This window comes from Symphalangus syndactylus, chromosome 8 (assembly GCF_028878055.3).
Source record: "Symphalangus syndactylus isolate Jambi chromosome 8, NHGRI_mSymSyn1-v2.1_pri, whole genome shotgun sequence".
In the NCBI taxonomy this organism is placed as follows: Eukaryota; Metazoa; Chordata; class Mammalia; order Primates; family Hylobatidae; genus Symphalangus; species Symphalangus syndactylus.
This window is the reverse complement of record NC_072430.2, coordinates 78,799,930-78,812,167: the sequence shown is the minus strand read 5'-3', so window position 1 is coordinate 78,812,167 and position 12,238 is coordinate 78,799,930. Positions and strand designations below refer to the sequence as shown.

The 12,238-nt window shown below is 38.9% G+C and overlaps 1 protein-coding gene across 10 annotated transcripts in view; it reads left to right on the top strand.

Annotated features, from left to right (window-relative positions):
- The window catches only part of CHN1 (chimerin 1), a 210,557-nt gene that overhangs the window by 192,762 nt on the left and 5,557 nt on the right, over positions 1-12,238 (top strand). For 6 of the 10 annotated variants that reach the window (XM_055289797.2, XM_055289798.2, XM_063645607.1 and 3 more), the window contains 3 exons: positions 4,888-5,061; positions 5,774-5,851; positions 8,235-8,372. In XM_055289797.2, the coding sequence (XP_055145772.1) occupies positions 4,888-5,061; positions 5,774-5,851; positions 8,235-8,372 (390 nt within the window). The remainder of the gene's footprint in view (positions 1-4,887; positions 5,062-5,773; positions 5,852-8,234; positions 8,373-12,238) is intronic. The other 4 variants (XM_063645609.1, XM_055289800.2, XM_055289802.2 and 1 more) reach the window with 4 other exon arrangements.

The following is a 12,238-nucleotide window of genomic DNA, read 5'->3' as shown; positions in this document are numbered from 1 at the left end:
GGACAGACTGGGAATCAGCAATCTAAGATTTCAAAGTCAGTTCTAGCACTTTCTGGCTGAGTAACCTGAACAACTCATTTAGCCTCGCTCAACCTCATTGTCTTCAGCTTGAAATGAAGATATTGGGATAGCTTTTTATCAAGAGCGCTTTCTGACTCAATCTGTGACCTGTGTGTATTACACTTAAAGTATGAGGTATATCAACACTATTATTAGATTATGAAGCTTACTGAATTTCATGCTTCTAAAATGTTGTTATAAGAGTTCTTCCAGGCCGGGCGCGGTGGCTCACGCCTGTAATCCCAGCACTTTGGGAGGCCAAGGCAGGTGGATCACGAGGTCAGGAGATCGAGACCACGGTGAAACCCTGTCTCTACTAAAAATACAAAAAATTAGCCGGGCGCGGTGGCGGGTGCCTGTAGTCCCAGCTACTCCGGAGGCTGAGGCAGAATGGCGTGAAACTGGGAGGCGGAGCTTGCAGTGAGCCGAGTGAGACTCCAGTTTGGGCGACAGAGCGAGAGACTCCATCTCAAAAAAAATAAAAATAAAAAATAAAATAAAAAGAGTTCTTCCAGTTCTGGACAAGATGGATAAATATGCTTTTATTACTCCCAATAATTATAACAAAAGGCCCTGGACAAAACATATACATCAACTATCAGAAGACTCTGAAAAGTTGGAAGGCAGACTAAGCACCTCAGGATTCCAGAAACAACCTAGCAGCGAGTTCCCTCGTGGCTAATTTTGTCTGTTTTAACCTCCAATGTTATCCCAGCCTGGGCACCAGAGAAGCCCACGAACCATAAATGCCAACTGGCAGAGATTAAAAATAATCCCCAAAAAAGGCTGCTCTTTCTAGCTAACGCAGTGGGAAAAGAGCAGCCCAGCAGCACAGAAACCTTTCAGTCATACCTTCCATTCTCTAGGTAAACAGAGACCCTTCTGCTACACCTTCTCAGTGGATGCTGAAGCAGCAGAGTCTGTAGGTACAAGCCAGTTTTCCACCGCCACCTTGCAATAGCAGTGGTGCACTCTACTGCAAACCTGTGAGTGGAACTCTAGCTTCCTTCCATTCCTGCCTTGCAGAAACTGGTATCCCTCCTTTGCTGAGCTTGTGAGTGGGATCCTGACTTTCTTCTCCACTCTATAACAGAAGCAGCAACCTCTCAGCCCAAGTCTATGGGGAGAGCTGTATCTTCATCCCTAACCTGCAGTAATGAGGCAGCTATCCTACTATCATAGGATAGGGCTCTATCCTATGCCCACCCTACAGTTACATGTAAAATAGTACTGTTCCCCAACCAAGTTTGTGGGCACAGCTTTGACTTCCACCCTACCTGCAATACCTCTCCCTCCCACCCAGTGCCACAGAGAATGTGGAGCAGAGTCCTGCCATTTGGGTAATATACAAGTGGGGCAGGCACAATAGCACTGCAGTAGCATTAAAAAAAACTTTGTAAACTAGGTTGACATTTGGATCACAGTCTACAAAAGAGCATTCTAAATCCAAACAGGTTGACTACAGGCTACAATTTCAAAGATTTAGTAGGAACCAGAGTCAAATAATACTCAAAATATCAGATACAGTTCAGAATTACTCATCAAAAGTTACTCTGGAAATAAGTAGGAAAATCTTAAATAAAAAAGGACAATTGACAGACACCAACAGCAACATCAAGATGACACAGATGTTGTAATTATCAGACAAGAAAAGCAGCTATCATAAAAATGCCCCAACAAGCAATTATGAACACTCGTGAAACAAATGAAAAAAAAAAAAAAGGAAATATCAGAAAAGAAATAGATATTAGGAAGAACCAAATGGAAATTTTAGAACTGAAAAATATAATAACTAAAAGGAACTCACCGGATTATGGGCTCAATAGCAGAATAGACGTGACAGAGTGAAGATGAACTTGAAGTGAAGATCAGTAGAAATTATCCAAGTCAAACAACAAAGAGAAAATATGCATTTTTTAATTTACTTTTTTTAGAGACAGGGTCTTGCTCTGTCATCCAGGCTGGGGTGCAGTGATGTGATCATAGCTCACTGCAGCCTTGACCACCTAGGCTCAAGCAATCCTCCAGCAATCCTCCCATCTCAAGCCCGCTGAATAGCTGGAACTACAGGCGCACACCACCACAACCACCAATTTTTAAAAATTTTTGTAGAGACAGGGTCTCACTATGTTGCCTAGGCTTGTCTCAAACTCCTGGCCTTAAGCAATTCTCCCACTTCAGCCTTTCAAAGTGCTGGGATTATAGGTGTGAGCCACCATGCTTGGCTTAAAAAATAGATTTTAAAAAGTGCACTGAGCCTCAGAGACCAGTGGGACCATGACAAAAGTTTTAGCATTTGTGTTGTTGGAATCCCAAAAGAAGATAAAAAATGAGAGGCTGAAAAAATATTTGAAAAAAATAATAGCTGAAAACTCCCCAAATATGGTGAAAGCAGTTAAGAGAGAAATGATGCATTACTTACTTGGGGGTCCTTTTATTTAAATGAAATACACTAAGAACAGTGTAGATATGGAAGCATCTGTATCCCCAGTTATCCAATTCCTTTTCAGGACCTGGCCTCTACATCTGACAAATATGAAATTTTTAGCTTTGAGTTCAACTTAGCTTCTGACCTTAAGCTGATTGACAATCTTGAGGTACAACATAGAAAAGGCCTCTCAAAGTGTTATTTCATTTTTCTAAATAAGAACAACATAGTCATGGTGAACACAGTTTACTGCATGTATGCATTTTACATATATTAACATTGAAGCCTCACATGAACGCTAATAAACACTATTATTGTTCCCATTTTACACGAGGTACAGGAAATTTAAGCAACTCACTCAAAATCACACAGCTAATAAATTCTAGACTGAACTCTAAGTTGTAAAAGTTAACTAAAACATTAAAATATTCAGGAGACAGGAGATCTTTTAAGTGGACAGTTGGTTGCCTTATGATTGAGTCAGATCTCTTATGTATTCTCTAATACAGAGATAAAGAAGAATTTGGGATTTGGTTCTGAAGTCATTTGGACATTAATGATACAGAATAGTGTTGGGTCATTTGTTCAGATAGTGTAGATTGAGCTCTTTGTTCTGGAAGCCATTCTGTATTCACAAGCTGACATTCCTTAGGGGTGATAACTTTTGGCACTGTTAGCACTGGTGATCCCATCTTCCACATGTATGCAGAGACCCAGCTTCCCTTGACACCTAGCCTGTCTTTGCACATGGAGGTGCTCAGTTCATGTGAATTCTTTCCCGAGAGTTGCCACAGGCATTAAGTTCTTATTTCAAGTTGGCAGTATCTACACATTTAATGAAACAATGATATTGTTTGTAAGTTTTGGCTAATTTTCCTTGTCTCTGTTAACTGTTACCGCTATATATAACTAGATCACAGCTAATAACTTTTACCAAAAGTCATGATAATGATCACCAGCATTTGTCTAGCATTTTACAACAGTCGAAGCACCTGATTGCATTGACTCGTTAATTCTCATAACAACTTTGTGAGGTGAATATTAGGATCCCCTTTCTGCCAGAAACAGCAAGCAAAACTGAATGGCATTGTACGATTTTCAAATTGGCTTCACTAAGACCTGGCTATAAATCATACATGCACCACTTGGACTGGATTTACAAGAGGTCAACATCAAGTTTTTGTGAACTTAAAAACAAATGGGTTATTTTTAAAAAAACATAAAGATAACATTTATTTTAGTTGAATTATTTAGGTATGATTTACTCTGCAGTCTAATTTAACAAAATATTTGTATTCCTCTCTACCCCATCTAAAATTTCTTTGTACTTTTCTTGTTGAAAAATAAAGTGTCTCACAATATTAACTAGAAAGTGTTTGGTTTCTGGCATCTTAGAAGTTATAACCAAGTAAAATTACAAAGCAAATGAGTAACTTCAGTAGAGGCAGTATGTGTCTAGGTGTTAAAATTGGGGACTGACTCTAGGGGCTTCCAGATAGCTGAACATGTGGCGGTTCCTGGAGGGTGATACACCCAGGGAGGGCTGGAACCTCCACACCTCTTTCCCCATACCTCATCCTATACATCTCTTCAGCTATATCCTTTGTAATTAAACAGTAAACATTTTTAAAATGTGGACTCTAGAATCATCCATAGGCTTGAGTTCTGTTCCACTGTGTACTAAATGCATGGCCTCGGGTAAATTACTTATTACTTGTGTGCTTGGTTTTCTCAGGTATAATATGAGGGAAAAAAGTACCTGTTTCATAGAGCTTTGTGAGTTTAAGTGAAATAATAAATGTAAAGCACTTAGAATAGTGCCTGGCACTAGTAAGCCCTCAATAAATGTTAGCCGGTAATAGTATAGCAATAAATAATAGTTACAGCTATTTCCAGCTACTAGAGGAATTATGTATTAGTTATCATATATGTAGAAAGGATTACAGATAGATATAAACATGAGCAGCACCATTTTAAGAGGGCCCTGGATATTCCTACTTTTGGAGGTCCAATTCCGCTTTATGTCAAATATACTTAAAATGCAATTATACCCCACATTAAATAAATGTTTTATGTAACTTTAAAGAAATGGGTTTATTGGCTATTTGACATATTTTGTGGACATTGAATTAAACACATTAATTTTGGTTTTTTTGTTGTATTCTCCTGAGATCATACAGCAATTAAATGATGAAGCGTGAGCTAGAATTCTGGTCTCCTGGCTTATAACCAAATCGTTCCAAGAGAAAAGATGAGAATATTATTTTTCCACCAAGAAAGAACTGCTGGAGTCTACTCCACTTTAAAACCTAGTTCAAGCTGGAGTGCCTTTTTGAGTCCAGAATGCTCAAAACTCTGAAAATAATATCGAATGTTTCCTTTCTTTATTCTTTTCTTAGATTGTGGTTTGAATGTTCATAAGCAATGTTCCAAGATGGTCCCAAATGACTGTAAGCCAGACTTGAAGCATGTCAAAAAGGTGTACAGCTGTGACCTTACAACGCTCGTGAAAGCACACACCACTAAGCGGCCAATGGTGGTAGACATGTGCATCAGGGAGATTGAGTCTAGAGGTGAGCCATTTGCAGTGCGGGTTGCAGTGGTCTCCGTTCACTACCAGTACCAGTCCTGATGCCTTTTGGGTACCTCATTGCACAATACAGTTGTCTTCTGTAATTTGGAGGGGAATGGTTTCATATGTCAAATGATCTCAAAGACTGAAATGAATTAATTTAACAATTAAATAGCTTGATTTCAAGGTACATTTAACTAAGTATAGCCAATATGCTTATATAAAAATATATTTATAGATGATGCTTCCAGTCTGCAAAAGTTGACAGGTAAAGACAAATTCATTTTTCAGTTTTTAAATTTTTCTTTGGTTCAAGAAGCAAAAGTGTAAATGCTCTACTAAAACTATCTAAAGCCAAAAACAGAGCTGCATCCTAATTATTCTTTCCCACTTGAGAAAAACAGGCCTACTTATCTTAGTCTTCTGTTATGTAAAAGAATTTATGATGTAATTGGGGTGATGAATTATTTCCCTTAAGACTTAACATTTTTCACTTAATTAGACCAAATGATGAGCCAGATGATATTCAGGTGACAATAGGTAAGAGTTAAAGAACTGTGTGTGAAATCGTTTTATTCTAGAAGAGTGTGAAAAGATTTCTAAACATGTATATTTTATTTCTTCTGACACATTACCTCCCAGCTTAAAGTGTGAGGAGTTAAAATCTGAAGAAAAGGCATAATTCAAAGAAACTAACTAGTTTTATTTTTCAGGTCTTAATTCTGAAGGACTATACCGAGTATCAGGATTTAGTGACCTAATTGAAGATGTCAAGATGGCTTTTGACAGAGGTATGTTTTTCACAATGTTCCATAACTTAGGACAATAATACTCTTTTCTAAAAAGGCACAATTTCTTGTGAGGTATTTTTTGCATTATTTTTCTAAATCATTGATGATTATTATACCAAATTTAAAAACTTAGCTTATAATTTCTTTTTTATGAGTTGTAAGTATTAAACAGTCAAATTTCAGAATGTGAAAGAAGTATAAAATTTAACTATGTTACCAATATTTGAGTATCCAAGGCTGGTCCATATTCACCAAAATACATACAGAGCAATTACATTCACCAAAAACGATAGAGAAAAGAGTGGGATCTATACCATTACAGATTTCAGGCTTCTCAGGCTTGAGTTAAGCCACCTTACCCTGCCTGGCATCCTCATCACCATCTTCGATGAGCTGAGTGAGACCCAAGCCCGGACTCAAGTGTTGGGGCCAGAAAGCTGAAAGAAGCTTTAGGGGACTTCTGTGGGGGACCCATCTGCCACTGTAGGAGAAGGGGCCAGTCAAAGAAAAGCTCAGTGGAGCTTAATTTTCTTAGCTAACATTTAAGATTTGCTTCCATGGTCCTCCAATTTGTCTTTGCTTCAAGGACTAAAACAAGGTGGTTCCAAAGAAGACCTGTAGCCTTGAATACAGGAAGTGAAGGAGTAAGAGTTAGTGATCTTTTAAAGAACCACTTTCCTTTGCAAGTACGTATTCTAGTTCTATCACACAAACCTCTCCCATTCACAGACCTCTTGTGGGCAACAGAGGCAGAAAGCAAAAATAATTAAATATTCATTACCAACCTGAGGGAAACTAGGTCAGCCCAAGTATGTGCTAAGAGCAAAGAAAGGGAGGTGAAGTAATGGTGTATTCACTCCAAATAAGCATCAGGAAGAGCAGTCCTGAATCCCTGCCAGGTTGAATGGGAAGAAGCATCTCTTTACTCTGGAAGCTCTGCAACTGAGCATGTCCATTCCCAGGCCTCTGGCTATGAGTCTCAAAAATAAATTCACACTGACAAAGAAGCTGAATGTTCCTATGGACCCCAGAGAGCAAAGAAATGACACAGTTTCCTCTATGGAAAATACGAGACAACCATTTTGTGACCTGAAAACACCAGTAACAGATTTTAAAATTCATGAAGAGCTCACCTTGGCTCCCTGTAGCCACACTGCTGGGGGCCAGTCTTTGGCCTCCCAAGGATATATACCAGCACTCATCTGCAAGATCTATAGTAATGATGCAAAGGATTTTAACATGGATTACAGAAAACCAGTGACTTGGTCATTAAAATCAGTTCTATATATAAATGCTGCCCAATTCCATGCATGTTCAAAGGAATAATCCTATACCTTTGAATAAACAGAGCAAAATAATTTGGAGTAATTAAGGATGATCACTTCTGAGAGGCATAAACCTCAAGTAATGAGATCCAAGAAAGAAGACAATATCCATAGGATGCTGGAATGACACTTAAGAGCCAAGGTAAAAAGGCAAGTTTGGGGAAATCTTCCCCAGCTTAGGAAATAGTGACTGAATGGAAAGCTGACTATTCTGAGGTCAGCAGTTGCCATTATACCTCTGCTACATTTTGTCCTTTGGTGGAATCACAGATATTTATGTGACAGGTACAGTGAGAGATCCATGGTCAAAACAGATAAAATCTCATCAGCTTTACCCCAGAAGAGCCCTAGTCTGGTGGAGGCAAGAGCAGAAAGTAAAGAAACAGTCAGGAAACAGAGATGTTATAGACTGTGCTGATATGGTATAGGCCTACTTAGAATGTAGTATGTGGATATCAGATTCCAGGATTTGTTTACATTATTTTAAAACAGAAAATAAGTAAATAGATAATACAGATGGAAGAATATATTTGTGTATACTTACTAAAAAGCAGGTTTAAAAAGAACCAGTTTAATAACAACGTACATAGTAAGCCCCGGCATGTTACTCTTTTAGGCTTCTAGCTTGTTTAAATCTATTTTCCATTGATTCGTTAACTCAAAAATATTTATTAAGCAGCTACTATATGCCAGGCACCATGTTCTTTACTTTAGATATGATGGTTAACCAGGTACACTTGGTCCTTGCACTCATGGAGGGCTCACACTAAGTAATAATCACACAGTGGCTATTGATTTTATTTTAATAAGGGCTATAAAGGAAAATTAATAACTGGGGAGCTTAACCTGTCTGGTAGGGCAGGTGAGGCATGCTGGAAATCAGAAGAGGCTCTTTCACAGAAAATCATTAATATGTAACATGTAGCACACTAAATTTTACATTAAAAACTGAAGAATTGCTGATCTTTAAAATCTGATTTGTATACAGATATGTCATTCATTAAAACAGTGCTGTGAATCCAGATATTTACTTTTATTTCTTTCAACATCCTTAAAAGATGGTGAGAAGGCAGATATTTCTGTGAACATGTATGAAGATATCAACATTATCACTGGTGCACTTAAACTGTACTTCAGGGATTTGCCAATTCCACTCATTACATATGATGCCTACCCTAAGTTTATAGAATCTGCCAGTAAGTATGAATGCATGTATTTCAAATAACCTGACAACCTCCTCTTGGTAATCACTCTTCCTGGTTTTCTGGCTAACTTGAATGCATTTTATGAAATATTTCCCCTTTGCCTCTCTCTATGGTTAATGTACTCACAAGAATTTTGCATTGTTCTCTAACGTAGATTATTTTATTACTTAATACCATCAGAAGCTTCTCTGTAATGTGCTAAACCTCATTTTCCAAAATAAGGCTTATACCAGTGCTCTTGAGATGTAGGCCAATGCTTTTGTAAAATAAAATAAAAATGAATAACTGAAAAAGTAAAATTAAAAAAACAAAACCAGGCCGGTGGTGGCTCATGTCTGTAATCCCAGCACTTTGAGAGGCCGAGGTGGACAGATCACCTGAAGTTAGGAGTACAAGACCAGCTTGGCCAACATGGTGAAACCCCGTCTCTACTAAAAATACAAAAAATTAGCTGGGCATGGTGGTGCGTGCCTGTAGTCGCAGCTACTCAGGAGGCTGAGACAGGAGAATTGCTTGAACCCGGGAGGTGGAGGTTGCAGTTAGCCGAGATTGTGCCATTGCATTCCAGCCTAGGCAATGAGAGCAAAACTACGTCTCAAGAAATAAAACAAAAACAAACAAAAAACCAACTATCTTTTATTAAATTCAGCAAACATAAAATTTCTGTCAGATTGCTATATGTTTCTAAATTCTTATTCTCAGTTTCTATACTTCTGTATAAGTTAACGCAGACTATTAACAGCAAACTGGCACTGGCCCACAGATCGTACTTTAAAAAGCACTATTTTATATCAAGAAGTTTTTTTAAATTCTAGTTGAAAGGAAAATGAGAAAAAGCAAAGGTTTGTCAAAGTTTATTTATGCTGTAAAAATCATATCTGTAATTCACACTTCATTTTTTAAAGAAGGGAATTCTTAATGGTTTTAAGTATTAGCATTACCGGTTTTTTTGGAAAAGATAGGCTATTTCTGTCATTTTGCTTTTCTCTCTTTAAAACCATATGTTGTCTTCATCTTTAAATGATAACATCACTTCCTTAGTCACACTAATTTGCTTTTTGACTTGGGAATTTCATGAAATACAATCTTTCTTTGTTCTAAATTTTAGTTTCCCTCTCAGGGCTTTTGTAGAGGATTTTTGTGGTTAGTTCCATGGAGCCCTGATTTCTTGTGGGTCAGCTCAAGCTCCCACGTAGAGAACAGCTGTGAGAATTACACTGATTTCTTTCAAAGCATTAGGTTAGAAAGCATGAAAAATTCTAGATCTCTTATGGACTCAATGCTGATCATGAAAATTTGTATGAGGGATCTCACACGTCCTTGTCTTCTGGGGCAGACATTTCCTCTCCAGACAGATAAATCTGATTGCCACTCATCTAGAAAGCAACACACACACACACAGCCCGTGAAAAGCTGCCCAGTCCACAGTATGCTCTGATCCCGAAGACTCTGATCCCACTGAAAGTGGGTAAGCTCCCACTCTGATGTTGCTTGGAAGTAAAACTGAAGCTTGGCTCTATGCCTAACTCTGGGGCACACGATCAGCAGAGGACAAAGCAGTAATGCAAACCCAGGTTCTGAACTCCACACGCCACCGTATCTAGGAAGAAGTAAAAGCCAAGCCTCCTCTTGGATTTTGAGGCCTTTGTCCCCACAATTCCAAATGACCTCTCCTTCCTTCCCCACACCCACCTTAGCTGCTGAAGAAAATCTCTCCTTTTTATTATCCTTCCAAATCATTTGTCATCGTTTTGGAGTTTCTGAAACAGCCTTCTTGTCCAAAATTAGGAAGCCCCCTTATCTCACCCCTCAGAGAACTCTGGAAACCACATCATAAGAAAGAAACTTTTGGAAATCAAGGTTGAAATTTCTCCTTATAATTTCAGCTATTTGGATGTCTGATTTATGTGAACCAAAAACCCTGGCATAATACCGATATATAATATAAACGTTTGTTGTACATGTTTGATAGCGATATCTTGTTTGTGGAATATTGTATCCTTGTACACTCTCTTCTGGCAGTAGAGTCTGTTTCATTCTTTAGATGTGCAGGTACGGCCATTCTCTTAAAAGGCAGATAAGGAAGATGAGAGAAATTAACATTTATAGAGCATAGACGAGGTGCCATGAATCCTGCTGAGCACTTTACATCCATGATGTAATTTTAGAAAGGAGATGTGATGGAGTATCAGTAAATTGTGTAAGGTCACATTGCTCACTAGGGGAGGTGGCACTGGCATTCACACACACCTCTAAGGTCAGAGCCCATGCTTTACCCACTCTGTCACACTGCCTGGCTCACTTGATAGAACAGGGAATGAGACTTACACAAGGGAAGAAGGAAGAACCCCTTTCAAATGAGGGACAGGGTTAAATGATCCTTCCTAATGCGGATATATTCTCCAAAATTTTTTTTCTCTCTCAGCTCCTAAAAATGTCTCTGGCGTTTATTAGCATCCTTTGCCAACAAAAAATCAGAATTCACATTAAATCTTTCTTCTACAGAAGCTGTTTGAGCTCTGCTTTTGCAGCCTTCTTGGAGAAACCTGTAGCTTAAAAGCTGGAAGAGAGTGACTGCAGGAAATGAAAAAGGAAAGCAAGGGTGGAGAAGGCCAGGTCATCCCATGCTACAGCTGGAAGTTCTTCCAAAGCCCCCGGAAACTCCCTGATGAACCCACCTGAAGTCTGGGTTCACTCACCCCCCCTTCCTCACGCCCTCCCCCTGCAGTTAAGACATTGCTGCCCTAGAATAAAAAGACAGGTGCTTCTCACAAGCCTCCAGTAACCCAGCATTATGGATGCTTCCTGGTCACGATGGAAACAGCACTGCCAAAGTTGAGCTCCCGGTGGTAATGAGGGGAGAAATCTTCCTCTGGCCAAGGATTATGAGAGCTCTGTTCCCAGAGCAGCTTCGAAAAGCTGCATGTCTCAGTGTGTAACCTTGAGATCAACTCAAATAAAACCCAGGGTTCTTGTTCCCAAGCAACTTAAAATCTCTGGAAGAGAAGCCTAGGAAGAAGAACTTGTTAGTATTTCCTCAGCTCTGCCACTGAGCTGCCCCTTTTGCTAAGTTTTAATCTTCTTGTATTCAAGTTTCTCTATGTAAAATTAACTAGACATACTGTAGAAGAGCTTTTAATTAGATCTTTATGGGCTTAGAGTCTTTATTTCCTTCTCCGACAATGTTCACATTTTCCAGATCCTTCCAGGCCCTCCTCTAATGCCATCTGCTCTTCCCTGGACCTCTCAGCTGCAGACCATCTTTCTCCTCTGATTCCCATCACCTCTACTTGGACATCTTTACTGCCTCCTTCCTTCATGCTGGAAGGTTATAATTACGTTTTGTCTTCCTACTTCACCGGAGTCCCTTTTAAAGGGAGGAGTTCTTGCTCATGTTCCTTTTCCCACAGTGCCTGTGATAGTCCCTTACTTAGATAATAGGTATAATAAATATTTGTTGAATAAGTCAACATAATTTTATATTGAGAACTGTAGGATGTTAGAGTTTGCACATATTCTAAGGGGTCATGCAGCTAGACTGTCTTCTATAAAACATTCTTTTTGAAATATTTAGTTGCTGCAAGCTCACTCACTGCTTCCAGAGGCAGCCAGTCCACTGGTGGACAGATCTAACAGTCATGAAGCCCTTCTGTGTACAATAGAAATCTGCCTGTTTTTATTTAATAACTCTCTCCCATTGGCAGTGTTCTTGACATCACCCTTTTCCATGTGTATTTTGTGTATTTGCCAACTGATGGTCATTCATCTCTGAATACATTCCATTTTGTCTATTTCTCTCTTAAATTATGCTTCTTGTAGCTAAAGAGTTGTGTTCTGTAAAAAATGGTAATGGGTAA